General features: G+C 45.0%; 1 protein-coding gene across 1 annotated transcript in view; it reads right to left on the bottom strand.

Annotated features, from left to right (window-relative positions):
* Nucleotides 1-18,697: 18,697 nt before the first annotated feature.
* Nucleotides 18,698-25,863, bottom strand: part of BCO1 (beta-carotene oxygenase 1) — a 36,150-nt gene continuing 28,984 nt past the window's right edge. Inside the window, exons 8-11 of the mRNA XM_046683432.1 lie at nt 25,186-25,291; nt 22,558-22,652; nt 21,433-21,544; nt 18,698-19,422 (exon numbers count right to left, since the gene is read on the bottom strand). Coding sequence (XP_046539388.1) covers nt 19,193-19,422; nt 21,433-21,544; nt 22,558-22,652; nt 25,186-25,291 — 543 coding nt within the window. The 3' untranslated portion in view covers nt 18,698-19,192. The remainder of the gene's footprint in view (nt 19,423-21,432; nt 21,545-22,557; nt 22,653-25,185; nt 25,292-25,863) is intronic.

Genomic DNA, 25,863 nt, shown 5'->3' with positions numbered 1-25,863 from the left:
AGAGCTCAAATAACAGAATCACCCTCAGGTAACCAGTTATCCCAGAATGGGAGGGTTATCCTAGGTGAAGTAACTGGAGGTGAGTGGGGATTAGGCAGGCAGGCTCTTCCTGGTAGAAGTGAGCTGTCTCTGGTGTTTTGACAGAAGGAAGGAATGGGAGGACCTGGGTAGAGGGTTGTAGACAGACTAGCATCGCTCTCTGGCTTGAGAGGGGCCCCTATGCACCAGGCAGGTAATCAGCAGAAGACCTTGTATATGATTTCAATCCCCCCGCCCCAATGTTTGCAATATTCCCCCCTAGCCTACCTCCCTGAATGACTCATATCCATCCTTCAAAACCCGGCTCAAACGCAACCTTCAGGGAACCTCCACCCAGCTTCTCTGGGCAGGGTCCCTGTGCTGTGCCGTGTGCTTGATTTCTGTACCTCATTTACCTCACTGCGCTGTAATTGACTGGTTTATGAGTTGGTTTGCGAGCTCCTTCAGAGTAGGAGCTGTCCTGTGTTCATTGCTGTTCTGAGGGACTTGCGCGGTGACTGGTACTTAGTTGGTGCTTCTGAATGCTTTTACATAATCAGTGGCAGCAAGTTGGGTAAATGAGCACAGTAGGCAGGGTGTAACACAATAGGGGCAGGTGGGATTACTGGGAGTGGGAGAACCTGTACCTTGTCTCAAGCGGGAAGCTGCCCCTTGGCTCCAGCTGATTGCTCTGTGGGCTGAGGGCCTGGTGGTGCCAAATCCAATGAATTTTCAAGAGATCTGAAAATTCACATTCACATGTTGAGTGTCCCAGTTTTTCAACATTAGCCACTAATTCCATTGGGGAAAAAAAGATGCGGCATGTGTCTGCAGACAGGATCTGGCTTTAACTCATCTCCAGAAATAATGGGAAAACCATCTTGCTTTACTGAGAAGGGAGTTAACGATAAAAGGATGCTAGGTTTTCAATAAAAACGGTTGAGCTGAATTCAGGTGCCCCAAGAAAACTCCCCCTGGTGCTGTAGGGAAGGCAGAGGGCCCCGGTGCGGGAGGAAGGATTTGTGGGGCAGAACCTAGCCTCCCATTTGCTGCAGGAGCCACTCCTGGTTGGGCTGTGGACTGTTTTGCAGCCTTTCTTGACGTTGCTCAAACTGAACCGCCCTTGGTATTGTTTACAGCCATGAGAATGGAGTAGTTATTGTTTCCCCACATTCTGTAGATATCAGACATCAGCTGTTGTGAAACAAGTGATCTAAGAGATCTGATGGTGTTCCAGCAGTTTCCATCTCTGGCAACTGTAACTGACCCCTTCTGATTGAGAGGCTGAACAACCCGCAGAGAGATTTTTTTTTTTGTCTGAAGATTAAAAAGGTTGTTTACAAGATTAACAGTAGTCATTCATTCAACAAATATTTGTTAAGCACCTGTCCTGTGATACATGTTGCAGACAAATGACGGTGGAGGTAGATGGGCTATCGCTGTAGAGGCTTTTTACTCTCTCTGTGCCTTTCTGATCATGTGTCATTTTTGCAACCAGAAGAAACAAGAAAGCAATTTCCATTTGCAGAAAGAGAAAAAACAGCTTTGCTTTGAAAAATGAGCCCTCAAAGAGAAGAACCAACTTGGGGTTTGGGGGTTTATTTCTTAGTAAATGTTAGAAAGACGAATAACAGTCCAGTAAAAATTAATACACAAAAAATAATAGTTTGAAAGCTCTTTAGAAACCATCACATCTAACGGATTCATCTTATTGAAGAGAAAACCGAAGTAAAATGAGTGAAGGACTCAGTCAAGGTCACACATGTGACCTAGTTGGGGCAGAACAGGTGGGCCCAGGGCTTCTGCCTTCCAGCCCTGTAAGCTTTTCCATTACACCAAGTTGACTCTTCGTAAACGTTAATTTGGTTGAGACAGTCTCTTCTGATTCATTTTAAGGCGGTCTTCATATATTTATTGGGTAAATCTGTTATTGGCCAAATCTATATATAGCTCCTTTCTTTCCGAAAATTCTAAGCTCTTCCAAATTGCTGAGTCAGAGAACATCTCGGTATTTATAACTCTTGAGAGTTGATTCTCTATATTTACACAATATTTGGAGAAGTATCTCAGAAACCAGTGAACTAATTGCGTAGTAATGGAGGTAGTGACTGTTTCTGTCCAAATGCACAGTGTGCTCCCCAGCACCCAGCACGGCACCTCACACACAATAAATATTTGCTGAATGAACACATGGTAATAGGTAGGGAGGACTGAGACTTTTTTCTATCCATGAGGGATTCAGATATTGTTTTCCATAATTTCCCTTTGGACTCCAAGCTGGTATATCCAAGAACCTGCTTGACCCCTCCAATTGAATATCTAACAGAGGTCTGCAACTTAACATGTCAGAAAACAAGCTCCTAATTTTACCCCTTAAACCTCATCATTCCCCAAGTAAATGGCAGCATTGTTCATTTACCCAAGGACAGAAACTTGGGGACGTTCTTGATCTCTGTCTCTCATGTCCTTCATCGATTCACTAGCAGACCCTGCAGCTCTTCCTGCAGACTGTCTCCTGAATCCGGCCTTGTCTTACAACCTCCACCAGTACCACCCTGGTCCAGCCACCATCAACTCCCCCTGGACTCCTGCAGTAGCCTCCCAGCTTGCCCCCTGTAGTTCTTTCTCCCCGTAAGTTAGTCAGTCAACTTGTTCCCCGGTGCAAAACCCTCCAATGGCTTCCCATCCATGGCCGACAAAGCCCTGTGTGCTCTGACCTTGTACTTCCTCTGTGACCTCCTTTCCTACCACTCTCTTCCTTGGTGTGCACTAAGCAATCATGGCTTCTTGCTCTTCCTTGAACAGGCCTCGCCTGTGCCTACCTCAGGGCCCTTGCACTGATTTCTCAGTTTGGAATTCTCTTTCCTCATAGTCTCTTACCTTGCTCTTTCCTTCTACTTAGATCAGAGCTCAAATATCCACTCCTCAGGAAGGCCTTCACTTACCCTTTTGTATAATGCCTTCCTTTAGCCTGCTTCGTTTTTCTTCCCTGCATTTAATCACTACCTAAAATATGTGTTTATTTGTGTATCGTGTATCTCCTCTGACTGTAATATAGGTTTCATGAGGCCTGGCAGGAACTTCCTATTTTATTTATTACTGTATCCCCAGCCTGTAAAACAATACATGGAATATAGTATGTACTCAGTAAATACATACTTACTGAAGGAAAGAAAGAAAGAGAGGAAAGGAGGGAAGGAGGAAGGAAAAAAGAAAAGAAAATTTTCCTAGACCCTTTCATCCCTTGCTGCCTAATCTGACGTTGCCAACTTGGAAGAAGACGAATTATTTAGAGTGATTCAAAGGACATGAAATGAAACTTGCAAACCTTAGAAGGTCACCATGTAACAGCTCTGGGCATAGGTTGCCCCAATAACTTCTTTCAAACCAAGTCCAGTCAAGAACCTTTATTTTCCCCTTTCAAGGTTCACCACTCTGCATTTTGTACGCTTTAAATCTAGTCTGGATATTGTATGTTGTTTATATGCCCAAAAGCATGTAAAGGTACTCAGTTTTTTGTCCTCCTGCCAGAATTCTAGCCAATACCCTGCTGGGTATACAATGAGCTGGTTTATTCTGCAGAATTTACATAGTGTGAGTAACTTGCCTGCTCCTCAGACCTGTTTAAATGTCTGTGGAATTGTATGAATTCTTTTAATTCATTGGATTTCCTCACTACCTCCCCCCTGCTCTCTTTCTCCTGTCCTTGGAGACTCCAATAAGTTACTCCACTTCTTCAGTTTCTCCCTCTGTGAGATTAGGATAATCAAAGTAACTTCACAGAGGATCAAATGCGATGATCCCGGTGGAGCACTGACAATAGGGTCTGGCACATAGTCGGTGCTCAATAAATGCTAAGTGTTTGTTGTGGTTATTGTCACCATAGTTATCATCCTTGTCTTAATGGCATCTTTGCCCAGCTCGGGAATGATTAGCTTCTAGCTGACTTTCAAGTCAGAATCCAGTCTCTTCACCTCTGCGATTAGGGCGTCACCAGCTGCATCTTCTCCAGATCTGGGGTGACAATCTCACTTCTCATTTCTCCCACTACTGCTAGGCTTTAGGTGAACATAGTCTATTTTCTAACTCCATCTGACGTTTTCATTTTCTACTCCAGCTCTTTAAACATCCCCTTCTACTCCTTTTGCAGGCATGAAGCCTTCTATTTATTTATTTGTTTATTTTTTAAATCTTTTTTTTTTTTTAAGATTGGCACCTGAGCTAACAACTGTGGCCAATCTTTTTTTTTCCCCTGCTTTATCTCCCCAAATTCCCCCTGGTACACAGTTGTATATCTTAGTTGCTGGTCCTTCTAGTTGTGGCATATTGGACACCACCTCAATATGGCCTGACGAGCTGTGCCATGTCCGCGCCCAGGATCCGAACCCTGGGCCGCCGCAGCTGAGCGTGCGAATTTAACCACTCGGCCACGGGGCCGGCCCCCTCAGTTTATTTTTTAACATTTAAATTCATTCTTATATTTCCTAAAATATGTCACACTTCTTCTTTAACCAGCAAATTTTGAAACTAATTCATACTTTAATATATTTATTATCTTTTAAAAACATCTTCATTGAGGTATACAGTAAACATTTGTGCACTAATCTTCAGTGTACGGCTCAGTGAATTGTTCCATATGGGTACACCTATGAAATCACCAGCCGGATGAAGAGAAAGAACATTTCCAGTAACCCAGAAGGCTCCCTCAGGCCCTCTTCCAGTCAATACCTCCCAGAGGAAACCACTCTTCTGACTTCTACCACTGTTGATTGGCTGTTCCTGTTCTTGAACCTTTGTGTCTGCCTTCTTTCACTCGATACAATGTCTTTGAAATTCTTCCATTTTGTTGCTTGTAGCAATAGTTGGTTTTTTATTACTGTGGCTATACCATTGTGTGAATGTGCCATAATTTATTTATCCATTTTTCCTGTTGCTGGATATTTGGACGGTTTCCAGTTTGGGGCTATCATTATAAAGCTGTTATGAACACTCTTAAACAAGTCTTTGGGTGGATATATGCACTTTTTTCCCTTGTTGATGTGCCCAAGAGTTCGATTGCTTGGTCCTAGGGTGGGCAAATGTTCGGCTTTAGCAGGTACTGCCAAACAGTTTTCTGAAGTGGTTGTACCAAATTATCCATTCCTAATGGTTGTGTGCGAGAGTTCCTGTTACTCCACATCCTGCAGTAATTGCTGTGTCAGTCTTTTAGTTATATCCATTCTGGTGGGGGTATCTCATTGTTTTAGTTTGTATTTCCCTAATGAATAATGATTTTGAGCACCTTTTCATATGCTTTTTGATCACTTAGATATCTTTTTTTTCCTAAAAATGAGATTTTCAAATTGATTTTTAGAAGTTCTTTATTACATATATGGGGAACACAAATTTCTTCTCCCAATCTGTAGCTTTCCTTTTCATTCTCTAAATGGTGTCCCTGATGAATAGACATTCTTAATTTTAACAAAGTTCAATTTATCAATCTTCTGTTTTATGGCTAGTGCTTTTCGTGTTCTGTTTAAAAATCTTTACAGTCATGATGATATTTTCTGAAAACGTTTTGTTTTTCTTTCACATTTAGGTCTATGATCCTCCTCAAATGTATGCATTTTTCTTAAATCCAGCTCAAAATTCAATTTTTCAGAGACTCATTGATGCATGCTTTTAATCACTCATTCATTTAACAGAATTTCTAAGCACCTGCCATATGCCAGGCACTTGTGGGAGAAGAAACACAATTACAGTCAACATTTAAGGAACTTACAGGCTAGTAGGGGAGAGGGTGAGACTTGCACATAAATGATATCTGGAAAGTAGTAATTTACTTGGAAAATGTGATATGGTCTAATTATTCAAATATGCCACCCAGTGAAACCACCTCTTGGAACATAGGCGTTTAGATCACATTCCTTACATGGCAGGGATTCTGCTTTCTCGTCCTTCATTGTCCCCCATTTCCTCCAGGTAAAAGCCCAAGTGCCTGTGCCTGGCACATGAGGGGTCCCACCATCTGGCCTGCTCCCCCTCCCCACCCCTGTCTCCTAGAGCTGTGCCATCCTCCATCCCAAACCCTCTGCACAGACCCCCTGAACTCCTGGACAGGATGAGCTATTCATCCTGCCAGCTCTTTATATCTGCTTTTCCCTCCTGCCTGGACGCCTTCTCTCACGACGTTGATGCCTGAAAAACTGCTCGCTGCTCCAGGGTTACCTCTGTGAAGCCCTCCTGGCTTCTTTCTGTCTCATTGTTTGTGCCTTGAAATCTACCTCTGGAGCCAGATTGCTAGGTTCAAACCCTGCTTCTGTCACTTTCCGGTTCTGGGACTCTGGGTATGTCACTTGAACTGCCTGAGCCTCAGTTTCCTCCCTGGGAATAACTGTGGTTCCCTCTATCTACTGTTTGTGCAGAATAAGTGAGATGTCCCAGGTACGATTGATCATCGCAGTTTCAGGCACATAATAAGTGCTTGGTAAATGTTTGCTTAAAAAAAATCATACCCATCACACTAACGACATTTCTCTGTTAACATATTAGTCTTTTCAGACTAGGAGTTTCTTGAATTCAGAGATCATTTCCCTAATTTTTCTCCAATCGCCGCTTCTAGTACCTGTTTGTGGAGTTCTTACTTGGTGCAATTTCCTGTGCAGGGGGCTTCCATTACCCCAAGGAATCTTTACAAGATAAGTATTAGCATCTCCATGCTATGGTTTAAAGAACTGAGGCTCAGAGAGGTGAAAGCCTGGCCCCCATCCCTCAGCTGATTCATGGAGGAGCCAGGATTTTGGCTCCCTGCTTCATTGCAAAGTTTGTGAACTCTGCCTCTCGATGCAGCCTCGGCACCCACACGGCGGGCTTGGCAGATAGTTGATGAGTGGAATTGAATCTAATAACCCCAGAACCTACCCAAGCTTGTCAGAAAGGAACATGGGCTTATCTGCACTGCTAAAGTTCGGAGCTGGACGCTCAAAGGCCAACCGATCAGAGACCGAGACCCTTCTGGCAAAACCAACAGCATCCAGAGCAGGTGACCGTGTTTTCAACTTTTCCCTCTTGGGAAATGGCCGTTTCAACATTGATAATTCATACTTTGCAACATCGATAATTTGTACTTTGCAATTTCAAGGTGTGCTCTTTAATTGACACAATGCTGCCTTTCCAGAGGAACAGGTTGTCACTTTTCACAAAATTTATCCTATTTGATGAAACTTTTTGTTTGATGTCTAATTAACTGTCATTGTTTCTATTGCTATATTACAGTCCCACGCTTTTAAAATGCTGTGAGGGAAAATCCTTTTCAGGCAGATTCTGGAAGCTTGGCCTCTCCAGCTCAATTGTCAATGTCTTAAGAGCAGGGACCACAGCATATTCGCCTGTGTCTCCCATGGCACCTGACTTGTTTAGGCAGGAATTCAGTAAGTATTTGTCAAATGCATTCTCTGTGTACTTGTTTCATGCTGGGCACGTGGCTAGGCCTTAGGAGGGGGAAAGGAGGAAGCAGATTTAGATCTTGCCCTCCAGGAGCTTCTAGGCTAACGCAGGAGATAAAACTTAAATATAAACAGCAAACATCTGAGATGGGAAATGGTGCTTGTGCGGGGGATTGTAGCAGAGAGGTACGTGGGCATACCCCCTTCCCAAAGCATCAGTTGGACTTAAAGATTGCTGGGAAATTCTTTGGTATTAAAACAAGCATGGGCATAATATGGAGTACACTGTAACATGTGCATGCATTTCAAGGTAAAACACGGATTTCAAGGTGCTGTGTTTGGTAGACCTGTCCCCCTACCTTCCTTTTAGGCTCGGTATCTCGTCTCTCCTCTGCCTTTAGGAGTGTTTTGGTGGGTAATGATGATGAACATTGCTGTTGGCATCAAACAGAATTAGGTTTTCAACCAGGCTCTGCTCCTTCACTTTCTAGCTGTGTGATTTTAAGCAAGTGCCCTGAGCTCTCTGGACCTCAATTTGTTCAAGATTTTTATGAGGATTAGTGTTTTATATAAAGCTTTTGTCACATACTTGGTAACTTTTATGCATGGTGTAAGGAAATGAATGTTTATGGGATGGATAGATAGATGGATGGATAAGTGGATGGATAGATGGATAAGTGGATGGATGGATAAATGGATGGATGAATGGATGGGTAGATAAGTGGATGCATGGAAGGATAGAGCAGAGAACAGGCCAGTCTGTTGTGCATAGCAAAAAAGGCACGTAGTTCCTTTGTCATTAATACTTTGCAATTCTACAGCACTTTGTATCATTGAAGCACTTTCGTATTCAAACAAAAATCAAAAAAAAAATAGAGCCATTCAAATTATACCTATGAAAAAAATTGAGCCTTCAAGAAATGGCCAGAGTCTTGCAAAAATTGATTGGTCAGCTTGAGATTTGAACACTGCCTTGTTTAGCATCCTTAACATGATAGCCTGGGGACTTTTAGGAGGGTAGGATGCGGAGAAGGGAGCTTGCCTTTTAAACTACTGCCTTTCCTTTCTGAGCTGTGTACAGCCTGTGAATTTGAGCTATACGTCATGAGTCACAGAATCACAGAATCCTCGCAGCTGGGGCAGTGCAGAAATTCTTCACTTTCCGTGTTGAGAAGCTAACACAGGCTATGGACTCTACTCCCCTTAAGAACATACATACAAACAGAAAGTTCACATGCAGTTTCAGGAAGCCCATGTGTCCCCTGAACCCCCTCCACCATGTCCCCTCAGGTACTCAAGAGCCCTCTACAGTAAACATCTTGAGCCTGACCAACAGCAGAAACCATAACTCATCACCTCCAGGCAGACTGGTGGAAACAGTATAACCCAACATAACAAACCCCAGCAACAGGGACAACTTACCCTCCCAACTTTGCAATCATCTGAATTCTAAAAATTTTATCTTTCAACAAATATCCAAGGCTAAGCCATCTCTTTCCCTCCCAGACTTTCACAAGTCTTGGTGGAGACGAGAATTGAGGTTATCTGTGTTTTAGAAATCAAAATTGCCAGTGTGCTAATGGGACAGGGTGGAGAGCCGTGAATAGGATAATACGTAGGTTACCTGGAATTGACTGGCTTCTCCACAGGCAATGCTTTCATTGTCATAAAAGGAAGATGGGCCACGGAAGATAAAGAACCAGACTCGCAACTGAGAGAAACTCGGTGAGGCCATTCAACTCATACGTTCATTCAACACTCATGTATTGAGCACCTACCATGTGTCAGGACTGTTGTAGACCCCGAGGATATATCTGAGACTAAAACAGAGAAAAAAGTCCTTCCCCGAATGTAATCCTTGAGCTTACATTGTAGTGAGGAAGCTGGACAAACACAATAAACGCAATAAATAAGTAAATTTTACAGTATGCTAGAAGGAAAAAGTCCTATGGGGAGAAAAAGAAGTTAAGCAGAATAAAGGGATCAGGAGTGTGTGTGATGGAGGAGACAAGTTGCAATGGTAAATTAGGGTCTGGAAATCCGCATTGAAGCTGAGATTTGAGTAAGACTTGAAGGCGAGGAGACATGTTGCTGTGGTAATTCCTTTTTTTTTTTTTTTTGAGGAAGGTTAGTCCTGAGCTAACATCTGCTGCCAATCCTCTTCTTTTTGCTGAGGAAGACTGTCCCTGAGCTAACATCTGTGCCCACCTTCCTCTACTTTATATGTGGGATACCTGCCACAGCATGGCTTGACAAGAGGTGCCATGTCCGCACCTGGGATCCGAGCCAGCGGACCCTGGACCGCTGAAGCGGAACATGCGAACTTAACCACTACACCACCAGGCCGGCCCCTGCTGCGGTAATTCCTGAAAGAGATGAACGAAGATGATGCCAATAACAATACTACATGGCTAACATTCACGTGTTCACTCAGCAAATATTTATTGAGTGCGTTACGAGCTAGGTGCTTGTGGTGGGCTGAATAAGCGCCCTGAAAGATATCCAGTTCTTAACACCTGGAACCTGTGAATGTCACCTACATGGCAAAAGGAACTTTGCAGATGTCATCAAGTTAAGGATTTTAAGATAGGGGGATTATCCTAGATCATCTGGTGGGCCCTAAATGCATCATAAGGGTCCTTATAAGAGAGAGGCAGAGGGAGATTTGATTATAGAAGGGAAGAAAGTGGTGTGATGCTAGAAGCAGGGGGAGACAGTGCGAGGTGAGGCGGCCCATGAGCCAAGGAATGAGGAAGCTGGAAAAGGCAAGACAACAGACTGTTCCCCTGGAGCCTCCAGAAAGAAGAAGCCCTGCCGACACCTTGATTTTATTCCCATGACTCATTTTGGACTTCTGACCTCCAGAACTGTGAGAATAAATCAGTGTTTTATACCAGCAAGTCTGCAGTAATCTGTTACAGCAGCCATAGGAAACTCATACAGTGCTGTTTTGGATGGGGAGGTAGTGATGGGTGAAACTAACGAAAATCCCTGCCATGTGGACCACCCATCCTTGACCGCTTACTCTATGCCTGGCGCTGGCCTGTGCCGCTGATGCGTAGTATCCCTTTAATTGTCACATCAATCCTAGGAGACGGTTGCTATTCAACCCTAGAGCCCTTGAATTTAGAGACTTTGTTCTCTAACCACTTGAGGGTATTTTGGTCATGCCCGATTAGACTGTTGTTCTGAGGCTATTTTGGGTGTGCCAGTGATCTGCTTATGTCATCTTTGATGCCACTGGTCACCTGGGTGGGTTGGGCTACTCTGGGTGCCTGGGGAGCCGCCCCCTTCCTCTCTCACCACACCAGGAGTAAGGCCCTTCCCAAAGAGTGGAGGACCATCCTTCATTCAAGGGTACACGAGTGGCATCTTCTGCATGAACTGTCACATAATCTTAGCTAACTCAAAGAGTGGTGACTAGAGGCAGATACTTCTTCTAAGGGCTTTAAGAACGTTAATTTATTTGATCCTCACCATAGCCCTGTGAAGTGGCTTCTATTATTACCCCCATTTCACAGATGAGGAAACAGAGGCACAGAGAGGGTAAATAACTGATCAAAGACCAGACGACTAGTAAGGGTTGGGAGCCAAGATTCAGCCTCTTCCCTGCCTCTAAGGCTCATTACTAAAATAGCTAAAATTTATTGAGCAACTACTATGTGTTGGCACTTTTCATTTAAGCTTCACAATAGCTGTTTGAATGAGGGACAAGGACTATCTCTGTGTTATGGATGATGGAACTGAAGCATCGTTAGGTTTTGAGAGGCTCAAAACGCAGACAGGGAGGTTGGAGCCCCTGTTCTCCTGTCCTATGCTGTCCTTTTATTAAGCACCGCTTCATTCCAGGCACTGTACTAAGCCCCGAGGGTGAAGAAGTGAATAAGATGAACGCAATAAAAGTCGTGGTTAAGAAGCTGGGTTTTGGAGTCTCAGAGACCATCTGTGTGATCTTGGGCAAGTGACTTAGTTGTTCTGAGCCCAGTTTTCTCATCCGTAAAATGGGCCCGGGGCCTGGACCGACCGCAGGGCTGTTGGAGGATTACGTGAGCACCAGCATGCGAAGTGCTAAAGCACAGGGTTTGGCATGGGTGAGTTGTCAATACATGTCGGCTGTTGTCACATTGTTGCTATTATTATAATAAGAAAGCTCAGTCCCTGCCCTTAACTGGAGAAGATGCCCAAACAATGTAGACATCACTGCTCCTCCCACATCAATTCTGATGGTAATTTAAAGAGCTCTGAATTAGGCTACAGCTTCTTGCTTGCCCAACCCAAACAGCAGACTGAAGACAAAAGCAGGGACCCCATGCCTTTCACTGGTCCCCAAACCACCCATCAGTTCTCCTACCTCCTGGAATGGGTGAGGAGCTCTAGGAACATCAGTCACCCTCAGCCCTCCGGGGACACAGTGAATGTACTCAAAGAAAGAAAATACTGGAAATCCCCCCAGGGCTTATGACTCTGAATTGAGCATGCACGTGCTGAACTTACATGGAACTTCGCTGGGACCCAGCGATGAAGATGGGGAATAGACCTAATCTCCATTGCAGGAGCCATGGGAACCACTGCTGACTGAGGTTTTTGTCTTGTTTTCCTCGTCTCTGAACCAAGGCCTTGCTGGGACCAGCAGAGAGCTGCCCTACAGTTTCTTCTCGTCAGCTAAAGAAAACGTCTTCTAGGGAATGAAGGAAGAAAAGGCGATACATTTGTTTTCTGCCTGGAAGATTTATCATCCCCAAAACGTGACTTTCATGCTGAGGCAACTGGATATCCATATGCAAAAGAATGAAGTAGGGCCCCCACCTCATGTTGTAAACAAAAAATTAACTCAAAATGGATCATAGACCTAAATGTAAGCCCTAAAATTGTAAAAGTCATAGAAGAAAAAAATAGGAGTAAATCTTTGGGACCTTAGGTTGAGTAACTGTTTCTTAGATATGACACCAAAAACAGAAGAGATAAAAGAAAAATTAGATAAATTGAATTTCATCCTTTTATTCCTTTTTTTTGTTGTTGAGGAAGATTGGCCCTGAGCTAACACTTGTTGCCAATCTGCCTCTTTTTTCTTGAGGAAGATTGTTGCTGAGCTAACGTCTGTGCCAATCCTCCTCTATTTTATGTGGGATGCCACCAAACTGTGGCTTGACGAGTGGTGTAGGTCTGTGCCCAGGATCCAGACCCACAAATCTTAGACCACCAAAGTAGAGCATGTGAACTTAACCACTACACCACCAGGCTGGCCTCCCAAAATTTTTAAACTTTTGTACTTCAAAGAGCACCATCAAGAAAGTGAAAATAATACCTACAGAATGGGAGAAAATATTGCAAATCATATATTTGATAAGGGATTTACATCTACAATATATAAAGAACTCTTACAACTCAACAATAAAAAGAAAAATACCCCAGCTTAAAAATGGCAAAGAAGGGCCAGCCTCGTGACCGAGTGGTTAAGTTTTCACACTCTGCTTCAGTGGCCCAGGGTTTCACCAGTTCAGATCCTGGGTGCAGACATGGCACCGCTCATTAGGCCATGTTGAGGCAGCATCCCACATACCACAACTAGAAGGACCCACAACTAAAATATACAACTATGTACTTGGGGGATTGGGGAGAAAAAGCAGGGGAAAAAAAAAAAGAAGATTGGCAACAGTTGTTAGCTCAGGTGCCAATGTTTAAAAAAACAAACGAACAAAAAAAAAAAAAACAATGGCAAAAGATTTGAGTAGATATTTCCCCAAAGAATGGCCAATAAACATATGGAAAAATGTTCAAGTTCATTAGTTATTAGGGAAATGCACATCAAAACTACAGTGAGATACCACTGCATTGTATCTAGGATGGCTAAAATAAAAACGGCAGACAATAACAAGTTAGGAAGGATGTGGACATACTGAAACTCTCAGACCTTGCCGGTGGAATTGTAAAATGGTGCAGCCACTTTCAAAAACAGTTGGCAGTTCCTCTAATTGTTAAACACAGAGTTGCCATATGACACGGCAATTTCACTCCTAGGAACATACTCAAGAGAAATGAAAACATACGTCCACATAGCAACTTGTACAGGAGCGTTCACAGCAGCATTATTTGTGATAGCCCAAAACAGGAAACAACCCAAATGTCCATCAACTAGTAAGTGGATAAACAAAATGTGGTCAATCCATAGAATGGAATATAATTTGACCACAAAAGGAATGAAGTACTGATTCATGCCACAACATAAATGAATCTTGAAAACATTGTGCTAAGTGAAAGAAGCCAGTCACAAAAAAATCACATATTGTATGACCTGAAATGTCCAGAACAGGCAAATCTATATATAGAGAAAATAGATTTGTGGTTGCATAAAACTCGGAGAGTGGTGCAGAATGAGGGGTGATTGTTAATGGGTACAGGGTTTCTTTTTGGGATGATGAAAATGCTCTAAAATTCGACAGTGATAATAGGTACACAATTTTGAATACACTAAAAACCATTGAACTGTATACTTGAAATGAGTGGATTTAATGCTACGTGAATTAGATCTCAAAAAAGCTATTTTTTTTTTTAAAATGTCAGTCTTTGTCCTCAAAGAAGCCACTGGAGACTTCTCTTTAGTTAACGCCAGTACTATCTTTTACCCGAGCACAGATAAATTGGGGGTTCTGGCTGAAACCTGTCTTTTCTGCCCATCTTCTACCCCACAGTTACATTTTCCAAGTTTATCGCGTTGTCTCCTGATTCCAGCCTAGAAACGTGCCCCTTTCTTCATCTGGATCGCCATTTCACCTAGCTGCCTGCTCCCATCCTTCACACATCAGCCATTGCTGGCTCCTAAGACACCACAGAGTGCCCCTGGGGTGTGCCCCTTTCTCACCGCCATTCCATTGAGTTGTGTTGGTTTGTGTCATTGGTTTGTGTCCTTGGCTGTGTCCCTCACTATGCTGTATGCTCCCTGAGGGTGGTTGAGATGCTGGTTTTGCCAACATCGTCTTGGTTATCCCCGAATGAATGAATAAATGAATGGAGTGAATATATGCCTGAAAAAGAACAAGTATCTGTATGGAGTGGGAAAATATGGAGGATAAGAAAACATAGGCAAAAGGAAGAAGGGAGGATTTTGATTAAAGTTATATTACCATGTACCCCCTTTTTTTTCCTGTTTCCCGAGAAATGTGGATTTCCCAGTCCTACAGCCACTTTGATCATTTGAACCTCTCAGATTCTAGAATGGCTTCTCGGTTTCCTCTGAATCAAGCCAAAACCCTTGGCCTTTCAAAGAACACCCAAAACTTTATTTTTCTGTTCTTTGACTCAGAAACCCCAAGTTGGGAATCTAGCTAAAGAAAATAATAACAAGCCCCTGAATGCAGAGTGTGGTGTTGGGGGGGGGGTGAACTCTAGAAACAAATGCACAAAGTTACTGATCTGGCATTATTCATAACAGTCAAAAATCGGAAACAACCTAAATATCCAACAGTAGGAGAGTGTCCATCACACCATGTCCCAAAGATGAAATAATATGCCCCCTAGAAGAATTGAGTGATCTGGCAAAATATGTGTATTGTACATTAAGTGGAAAAGCAGGTTATAAACTGGTAGGTAGGTTATAAACTGATCGCCAATATGTCAATTGTGCCCAGATAAATTTTTAAAACTGGAAAAAAATCACACCAGAATAATTTCAGGGGTTTTCTTTCAGTGGTGGGACTATGGATGCCGTTCTGATTTCTTTTTTTTTAATGTATCCAGGTGTTCTACAGTAAACATATATGACTTTTATAATCAGAAGGGAAAAATTCCCCTAATTGTCTCACTTTTCCCACTGCTGTTCTTCGGGGAATTCACTCGATAGCTGCTTTCTTCAGTCAACTCACGGCCACCTCGGAATCCTCACCAGGAGCTGCACCCCAAGCATGCAGGGTTTCAGGGCCTTGCCAGCTGCTCCCTCGGGCCACTCAGGCAGCTCCCGAACCCGCACCCCTCCCAGAAGTCTTTCCTGAGCACCAGGAGGGAAGAAGGCTGGCTCGTCCCCACCCTGCCCGAATACAATGCTCCCACTTCTCTCTTTGCGTGACTTCTCCAAGAAAATCCCCAACCTCTTTGCTGGGGCTTGACCTCAAGAGGCTGCTTCCTGATACGGCCCAGCAGCTGGCACGGTTGGTCCTGTGTGCCTCTGCACCTGGCCTCTGAGTCGAACCTCTCAGAAGGAAGTTGAAATGTCGAGGCCACGGGTCTCCCCATTGCGGGATGAGGAGGAAGGCGGTGATAGCTTTTCAATCTGCATGTCCTGATTTGTCATGGGAAAGACTTCTGTTGGCCATTTAAAAACCGCTCAAACAGTCTTAAAACAGCTTAAGAAGTGATGAAAGGTGTTCGCACTTAACCTGGACCAGCAACCTTGTTTGTGGAGTCAGCCCAATGCTGGGTAACTTTGGTGGAGAGGAAATGAGTGTGAAACAACGATGCGGATGTAGCTGGAATGCACCTAGGTTTTCCAAGTTGCTTTGTCCAAGTGTACATCCAGCTTATTCCTAAACTGGAATCAAATTAGAGAAACCTTTGAAGGAAAAAGTAGGTCAGCAAACATTTGGATGCTTACCGTGCACCTGACACTTACAACTCAGTGTACTTGTGAAATGCTGTGGCTTTGTCTAAGCAATAAACAAATCTGGAGAGATTTTTCCCGCAGAACTTCCTGGTCACATATTACACCCACAAGAAGCATAACAAGGAAGGCTCAGAGAAGAAGGGACTGTCTTGTGGTGCTCTCAAGAAAGGCACACATGTCTTAGCTCCTGTGGCGTTTCGAGCTAATCACCCCGGCCCATATAGGAAATGCGATGGAATTAAGGATCAAGATAAATTGGATATCCTGGCATCAACCTTTGGTGTTTTTGAAGCTGATAAAAAAAGATTTGGTGTGGCAGCCTTCCTCATCAGTTTGGTATTTCACTTGTCATCTTAAACAGGGTAAACAAACCACAGACATATTTTTCTTCCCTGCAGAACGGCACCCTTTTTCGAGATTAGGTCTGGGTTCTGTTTGGCAATTGGAATTGAGTAGAACGGAGGTGGGGGAAGCATTTTTTAATTCCACGCTCTTCTCAAATATTTAAAGTGGAATAACGAGTGGGTGAGTGACTGTCACATGTCCACTCTTTTCCATTCCTGCCACCCAAATGCAGACCTAAGTCACACTTGTCTTGGGCCACCAGAGGTGGCACTTCTTCCCAATCCATCTTGTCAAGGCTAAAGGCACTGAGATCACCAAAGGAGATTCTGAGGAAGAGTAGGGAGATGGTTTTCGTTCTGCCAAGTCCAGGGCTTGGGTTCTTGTTTAATGGGATCTACAAGCCGAGGGTGAAATGGAAATGGAGGTTTTGAGGGCCACACAGGGGAAGAGAGAGGAGAGATGAGGGATGGCAGGTGAGAGGAACCTTCATGGGGAATTTTGGGAGTTGTCATTGGGTTCCATGTGAACTGACTTCCCCATCCACCCAGAAGATCTTCAGTAAAATATCCATTTCTTGGTACATTATCAAGTTGAATCTCTTTGATGGAAGAATTCATTCATTCATTCAACAAATATTTATTGAGAGCCTGCATCTGCCAGGCAGCGTTCTAGGTGTGAGGATAAAGGAGTGAATGAAACACACCCAACACAGGACAACTTGGATGAAAACAACAACAACTTGGGTGAATCTCCAAGGAATTCTGCTGTGGGGGGAAAAGCCGTTGCCCAAGGTTGATCTCGTGTGATTCCATTTATGTAACATTTGTGAAATGACAACATTTTAGAAATGGTGGTCGCTAGAGGTTAGAGATGGGGGTCTTGGTGGGAGAGAGCTGTAGTGATGACAAAGCATCAGGAGGGATCCTTGTGTCAATGTGGGTTCAGTATCTTGACTGTGCTTTGGATACAGGAACTTACAAGTGGGATAAGATTGTATAGAACTACACACACACACACACACATACACACACACACTAGTACAAGTAAAACGGGAAATCTAAGATCCGTGGGTTGAATCAATGTCAACATTCCAATTGTGAGGTCGTACTAAAATCTTACCACTGGGGAAAACTGGATAAAGTCCAAGTGGGATCTCTTTTGTATTGTTTCTTAGAACTGCACGTGAATCTACAATTATTCCAATAAAAATTTCAGTTAAAAAAACCCTCATCCTTTGGGATGGACCAGTGGTGCAGCAGTTAAGTTCACACACTCCTCTTGGTGGCCCGGGGTTCCCCGGTTCGGATCCCTGGTGCGGACATGGCACTGCTTGGCATGCCATGCTGTGGTAGGTGTCCCACATATAGAGGAAGATCGGCACGAATGTTAGCTCAGGGCCAGCCTTCCTCAGCAAGAAGAGGAGGATTGGTGGTGGATGTTAGCTCAGACCTAATCTTCCTCAAAACAAAACAAAAAACCCCAATCCCTGACCTGATGGAGCCTACATTTGAGTGGAAACTATGGCTTCATGGTGGCTGCAGGGCAAAAGCCAAAACCATCCTTCAGAGGTCTGCCCCCTCTGGGGTATTCCATGCACTGACACCAGAGATTCCTTCATGTCCTCAAGACATGTCATTGAATCCCCACTGGTGACTGAACAAAATCCAGACTCGGGAGGAGACAAGTGCAGAATAAGGGTGGAATCCCAGCTCTCCTGAGCCCATGACGTGAGCACTTGGGCATTATCTGGGCTGCCTTTTGTGCCTCTATCCCGGGCATCCAGCACCCACAGACTATAAAGGTGAGACTCAGATGTACAGGGGGCTCCCAGGACTCATCTGGGACCCTGCTTGGCTTGTTCCCAGCTTCCTCCATCCCAACTACCAACCTCCCTCCACCTCGGCGCCAAATGCCTGCTCCATCCTGGCAGCACCTTCAGCTTGGGGAAGCTCCTTTCCCATACAGACATGGGCGTGGCTCACTGCCCTGGTTCTCAGCATCAGGCAAGAACCCCTCATGCCAGCCCTGGCCTAGGACGCAGTCCTGGATTCTAGCCCCTTGGCCACGGCCAGTGGGGTCAGTGTCCAGTCCCTTAACCTCCTCCTGTAAAGGGGGATTCCCACACCAATCTCTTGTCCCATTGATTGTACAATGGGGCATCTAGCTGGCTATCAACCGTCCAGCACCACCACTTCATTTTATTGCCTCAGAAGAACTTCAGAGGAAAGAAGCCATGTAAAAATAAAATGAGGTCTGAACAGACTCTAAAGTGTTTATTATTTTATACTATGCCATGCCTTGCATAGAATGACCACAGAGCAACACGCCTTCTCGGCCACATAATTTACGAACAGGGCATGACTGAGAAAGCTAGAACTCCCAGATGACAATCTAGTCCACTGGGAAGAAGGGAGAGGGGGAAGGAAGAGAGGGGAGGCAGGAAGGAGCAATGATAACAATTTCTCTGTCTCTTCTGTCATATGTCAGTGGCCGCTCATTCTAAGAACGATGATCACGTGATGATACAATTTCCGATTCATGGTCACTGTCTTTATGATAAAAGAAAGGGGCATTCTTAGAAGTGCTGGAGCTAATCAACAGATATTTGATCGGCTTTCAAACAAGGTTTTTATGGCCAAAATAAGATGAAAGAGAAGATACTGACAAGCTCTGTCTCCACACCGTCGTCTCAAAGCAACCGGGGAAAGAATAAAGTTCAAAATGAAACGAAGGACCTGCCCTCCACCCAGAGAGGAATAAGGCCTGGAGTGCTGGGAGGCTGCCAGGGGAGCTGTTCCTCCTGGGCTGAGTCTCAGGTCTGCGGGGCCCCGTGGCAGTCAGAAGCCCTGTCCCATGCTTCCTGGGAAGCGGTCTGCTTCCTCGCGTCCCAGTCTGCATCTGGGATGAATAACCCATGGAGGTCCAGGTGCATATCAACATCAATGCATGCGCGAGCCAATTCTGCAAAGCTTTTGGCATCCAGAATAAGCAGAAAAGGTGGCTTCTGGGGATCAGTAGAGACAATTGCTGATAAGATAATTCCTTTGGGGAACAAAAAGAGACACTTCGTCAAAGCACAGCCTTGAACCTCCTCCAGCTGGAGGGATGTTTCTCAGCTATATCTCGCTGTCCTCTTTGAACTGAAGTATCTAATCAAAACAGAAGGGCAGTGAATTTGATATTCTGTGTGAGCAGAATGGAAAGGCCAGGGAAATCAGAGGGCTGGGAATTAGAAGACCTGGTTCCAGCCCTGGCTGGACAAGTCCCTATAACTCTCTGAACATCAGTCTCTTCATCTGTAGAGTGGGGATAACCCTCTCAACCCTCACAGGGTTGCTGAGAGGATCTCTTGCACAGGGAATTATGAGAACACTTTGTAAATTATTGCATGCATTGAAGAATGGCTATTTTCCTGCAGTTTAGAAACTCTGATCATAGAGAATCAGTTTTGATTCTGCATTTAGGCTAATATACGTCACTTGGCTAAACTCAGAGTAGTTGCTCTCAAATGGCATTTGAATGAGCCCAGTTCACCTCATGCACGTGCAGCATGCCAGCAGCCTCAGCTTTTCCCTCTGTAAAATGGAAATATTCTAAGCACTCACTCTCAAGAGATAGAGGATTAAACAAAATAATGCACCCAAACTTCTAGCAAATGCTTGTGGTTCCTCCCAAGCCCACCAGGGTCTCAGAGCAGCTGAGCAGAGTTGAAGTCAGATCAGCTTGGATTCAAATCCTACCTCTGTAGGCACTGGGTGTGCCACCCTGGGTAAGTTACTCCACTCTCTGTGTCTCTCCTTTGGTGAAATGAAGACAGTGTTATTCCCTACCCATGGAGAGAATGGATGGGACCCATCCGTGCAGCCCAGTGGGAGGCCAGCCTCAGCAGGAGTGGGTACCAACAATCCCCCATCTCGGAGAGGACAATGACGTGGGGTCCCCCACCCAGCGTGCCGTGCCACGCGTAATCAGCGGGAAGACATGGCCCAGGTGAACCGCTCCCTTCTCAACTGAGGGAAGCAGCTGGCAGGCTCAGTAGCAGAGCCTGCCCTCCCCAGCAGGTGTGGGCAGCCCCACCCACAGTTCAGGTTACCCTCCTTAGCATCCCCAGGGGTGTGGGCAGGGCGTTGCTGGGGCAAAGGCAGAATCAATGAGGGAAAGGAACACTTGGTCATTGGGAAACCTCGAAAAGAGAGGTGGGCGACATATGCACTTTTGTGTGCTCCACGAAAAAGTTACCTGCTTAGAGATAGTGAGGGGTCTGACCCGGCCATGGCAATGAATTTTAAAACCAAGATTCACACGACCCTCCGACACTCCAGGAGAGGGTGGTGTGCTCAGTGGAAAGGAAGTAGGCTTTTGTGTCACAAACAATTTACTGTCCCCCAAAAGGACGGCTGACCTTTGCCCCTGGGAGGTGACCTCTCAGCCCTGACAGTCCTGCTGATGACAGTGTCTTCGTTTACCTGGGGGCAGCCAGATAATCTATCCTCACAAAGTGAGTTAGGTGGAGACTCTGGGCTTGACCTCCAGAGGGGCTGGAGGCTAAAGGTCAACCACATGGGAGGTCAACCATGTCTGCGTGACCAAGCCCCAGATAAGCTCTGACACCAGCGCTTGGGTGGGCATCCTCCCTGGGTATCGTTGGGAGACGTCAGCATGGGCCGTGACTCCCCTGGGAGAGGACACTCGGAAGCTGCACACGTGCAATGTGCTGGATTCTGCCCCAGGCTCCTCTTCTCTTTCAACCAGCATCCTTTTGCTGTGATAAACTGTAACCACGAGTATAAGAGTTTCAGTGTGTTCTGTGAGTGTTTCTATTGATACCGAGGGTGGGTTTGGGGACCCCTGAACGTGCAGCTGGTGTCAGAAGTAAGGGTGGTCCTGGGACTCCCTAATCCCGCCATGTTGGACACAGACAGACCTGGGCTTCAAATCGTGACTCCATCAGCTGTGTGATGGGGCGGGGTCACCGCCCCCAAAGGATGTCTCTGTTTGCGGAATGATCACGAGCAGAGTGCAGCCAACGGGTGGTCCTTCCCAGAGTCTTACCATCATCCTCGTCCTCGGCACCCGGTGTGGGCACAAACAGTGGTTCCGCCGGCCAGCAATGCTCCTCTTCCCATTTTAAGGACGACTTCGTGAGAATGTCATATTTTAGGATCTGTTCATCCAAAGAGGAGAAACACAGAGTGACCTGTTGGAGAGCATGCTTGTTCCCTGCGAACAGGAAGGCACTAGGCCCACTGAGAGAGGAGGTTAAGCCCCTTCAACGAAGACCCCAAGTGACATCTGGCCCTGGTCAGAAATGAAAGTAGTCAGCTTTCCTCCTCCAGCTGAAACAAAGGTCCTCCCCCCTCCACAGAGCTGACATTACACACTGAATTCTTTGAAAAATAAAGATCCTGAATGTATCTGGTTCTTGGCATTTCATTGCAATTTTTATGTGTTAAACAAACTAATGTATTCAATGCAAACCTTTAAAGTATAATATGATTCTTTTGTTATTTCAAAAGTGCAAGTCCTTGGACTTCTCTTTACCTCTAGCAGGCCCGTTTCCCTGTAGGGTGAGGGATTAGCTGGGAGTGACCTGGGGTGTGTGCATATGTGTGTGTGGGAAGCTTCATTTTTCGTGTTGTGCATTTCTGCACTGTTTGCATTTTTTAAAAACGATTTTCCATTTTATTATTGCCAAATGAGGACCTCAAGGACAAGTGACTGCACAGCACTTAGCATTGTCCCTGGGATACAGCAAATGTTCAACAAATAGTATTTTAACAAAGAAAATAAGCCTTCCAAGTTTCAGCTCGACCCTCTCTGCTTGAGAGGGTGAGATCCTTGACGGCAGGCATTGGGTCGGCCTGTTCCCTTTTATCCTCGGTGTCCACCACATTGTCGCACAGCTTTGGCGCTTGATAAACATGAATTGAATAAAGAAATCAGTGAATAAACTTGAGCCATGACCCCTTTCCTGAGCGTCAGCCCATTAGGTACGGCTCCCTCTCTTGGATGGTCCATTAATGCCTCAAATGCATTTTGTCCCAAACTGACCTCATAGCCTGACCTACCTCCCGTCCCCAGGGACCTGCCTTTTCTGATCAAGGTCACTCAGATTGAGAATTCAGCTTCACAGGCAGACACCATCGTTGTAGGTTGCAATCGCACGGGGATGAGTACCTTGGTTGGGATGGGGCTCCATTGAACTTCAGCGGCAAAGACGTATCGGTATCGCTTCCCGTTGTGAGCATAATTGATCCGAGGCAGCTCTAAGCCTAGAGAGAAGACCCAGCTGATGAAGCCCCACCACAAGGACTGGAGGCATCCGCCTTCTGGGCCAAGCAGGCGTCTTTCCATTAAAACAGCTCCCAGCCAGGACCCCTGAACTTGATCAAGGCCCCAGACTGGATCAAAGGTGGTCACAGGGCAGGATGAGGGACCCTCTGATAATTACCCCAGCTCTGTTAGAAGGTTCAGGAACAAGGTAAGATAGAACTAGGTTTTTAAGTATGTAAATATCTTTAATTACCCCAGATAGAAATCAAAGAGAATTGCATGATTAAAATCAGAGGGGACTGCAACTTTTTTAAAGCTCTTTAAAAAAAAGTACTCGTGTGCACACACGTGTGTGTGGGTGTGAACAGAAACTTCTGAAGCTTTGGAAAGGAGTATCAATGGGGGAGAGTTAAAAAAACCCCTGGTAAACTCATATAATGACATTATGTAAAAATAATATTTACAAAGAATTTTAAAAACATGGGTAAATGTCCATATCATACGATTAAGTGTAAAAGGCTGGTTACAGAATTATTCCACTCTGTTACAAGTTTGGAGAAAAAGTTGAGAAGCATGTATTATAACTTCCTTAGAGTTTATATTTTATATCGTACATTCTAAGTTTCTCATTATGTGAAATTTTCATTTTACCTTTTACTTTTATAATCCAAAAAAACCTTAAAATTTTGCCCATGTAAATGCATCTATATTTACATAGGCCGGTTGTGTCAAACTAAATTTCTAAGTCTGAATATTGAAATGAAAAATCTCCCTCTTATGAAATATTCCAGGCCGTTGGAGCCAACTGCTGGGGAAAACACAATGTCCAAGAAAAGAGGAGGAGGGATGCAAATATTTGCCACGTGGAGGCCTCCTGAAAAGGACCCAAGGCATAAATGGGTATCAGGCTCAGTGGGGAGTTCAGGGAATGCACCACTGAGATGGGAAGATGGCCAATCCCACAGGTGAGTAATCGTGAAACTTCCAAGAGACAGGTCAAGATGAAAGTGAAGAGGGACCACCCACATACTTAAATCAGAAAAAGATGCCCACAGTTGGCCCCAGAGTAGACCTGAGACTTCCCATGATGCTTCTGGGCCCCTCAACACCCACCCCTTACCTCCATCCTGCAAATGACCAGCTATAGGCACTTGGTTAAGTAAAGTATGATTCATCCCTGTGAGCTCTGTGCAACTATCAAAACCATGCTCTTGAAGAATCTCCAGGATGTGGGAAAATTCTCAGGCTACATTTATTAAAGGGAAGCAGATGTTTCAGAACATTCTAGATGGTATCGTACGTACACTTTTCGTAAAACTATAAACGCAGAGGTTAAGGGTTTTCGAGTTAGAGAAACCTGGGTTCAGATCCTGGCTCTGCTGCCCATCTTTGGGCAAGTTACTGAATTATTCTCAGCTTTGCCATCCTCAGCTCTAAAACAAGAATGATATGTGCCAACACCCGCCTCTTCGAGTTGTTCTGATAACAGCTACCTTTGCTGGACTCTCAATACCAGCCGGGACCTAAGCAAGGCCCCTTATGTGCATGAACTCATCTAGTGTCAATGATAACAGGATGAGACTGTCGGGATGAAAGAGATGATGTCTGAGTAGCCCCAGAAGAGGGCCTGGTGTGTGCCAAGCAATGCCTAGATGATAAGAAGACTGGAAGGATATTTCCTAAGGCTTGTCATGGGTGGAGCAATGGTGAGGGAGTTGTCTATTGTCATCCTTTTCAGTATTGCCCAAGATTGCTGCAATAAACAAGAACTCTCTTCTCAAAAACAAAAAGACCATAATGTCTTAAGTCTGCGCCAGCCCATATAACGCTGCGGCTGGTGAGCAGAGATGGAAGCTGATGCCTTAAGAACTGGGACCGATACACACACTTTCACTTGTGAAGACCCCAAGAGGCTGGGGTGCCACACAGAACCTGTTATAGGATCCATGGGACACTGTTTACAGTAGTTCTCAAGGGCAAATCTGAGGTCATCCTAGAAAAGTCCCCAGGACTGTGGCCTTCCAGACACTTGCCCTGGCACGGGGCAGCGACGCAGGGAGCAAGGCTCCCAGTTCAGAGCCACGCCCTGCCACTCTTTAGCTGACTGTCCTTGGGCGAGCTCGTTCATTCCAACTTCAGTGCTGAGCCACAGACCCCTCTAAGTCAGACTTTTGTCACGTGCTGGTGATACACTGACTGAGAAACGTGGTCCCTGCCTCATGGGCTTATATTCTAGGGCAGTGGTTCCCAATCAGGGCAATGGTGCCACCCCCACGGGACTTTGGCAATGTCTAGACACATTTTGGTTGTTCTAATAAAGGGTGGAAGTGCCTGTCTGGGAGGTGTTTGACGATATATGAGAGAGAATTGTCCAGGATGCTTTTCATTGGGGCATCCCGAGAGTGTTCCTCTTTGTCCCTCGTCCACGCACAACTCCTCTGCATCAGAAGCAGGTATTATCCAAAGAGGCCTCAGGGGTCCTCACCAAGTTCCGCCCCTTCCCTCGACCCAGGGAGAGAGGGTGCATTTTACCTTCATAAAGCAACTCTGGCTGGCAGTAGACTTGGTTGTCTTTTTCCTTCAGAGCTCTTGCTGTTGTAGATGTCAGTTTGATTAAATTGGAGCCCACTTCTGCATCCTGAAAGAATGAGTTTTTCCCCCAAATGAAAATCTGTTATTCAGACCCAACATTCGCTTCACCGTGTACATCTAAAAACCGCTTTAGCATATCTCATCGAGTTCCGGCCTCACATTAATCACAGGGAGCGGCTATTAGGTTATTGGTATTCCGATCCTCAGCTAAAAATGAGGATTGGTGATTCGAAGTGACTCTCCCAAGATGGCATCACTGGTGGGTGGTAGGACTGGGGCCCCTAAAACCCTGGCTCTCTTTTCTACTCCGGGCTGCCCTTCCCTCACAGGTGAAATGATGTACTTCTAAGTTCTCACTTTTTAAATACTGGATGATCCGCCTGTAAAAGGTCGCATCAGTCATTAAAAGGATGTTTATGAAGAGTTCATAATAACATGGGAAATGCTCATGGTAGAACACTGAGTGGAAACGGCAGCAGAGTAAATTGCATACGCAGTTTGAGCTCAACCAGGCGAAAAAAAAAAATTATATTGTAAAGAGCCTGGGAGAAATATACCAAATATTAACAACTGAGTGGGCAGTGGGATTAGGGGGACTTTCATTTCTTTTTCTATGCT

The sequence above is a fragment of the Equus quagga genome, chromosome 13, assembly GCF_021613505.1.
Source record: "Equus quagga isolate Etosha38 chromosome 13, UCLA_HA_Equagga_1.0, whole genome shotgun sequence".
Lineage (NCBI taxonomy): Eukaryota > Metazoa > Chordata > Mammalia > Perissodactyla > Equidae > Equus > Equus quagga.
This window is presented reverse-complemented; position numbering and strand designations above follow the sequence as displayed.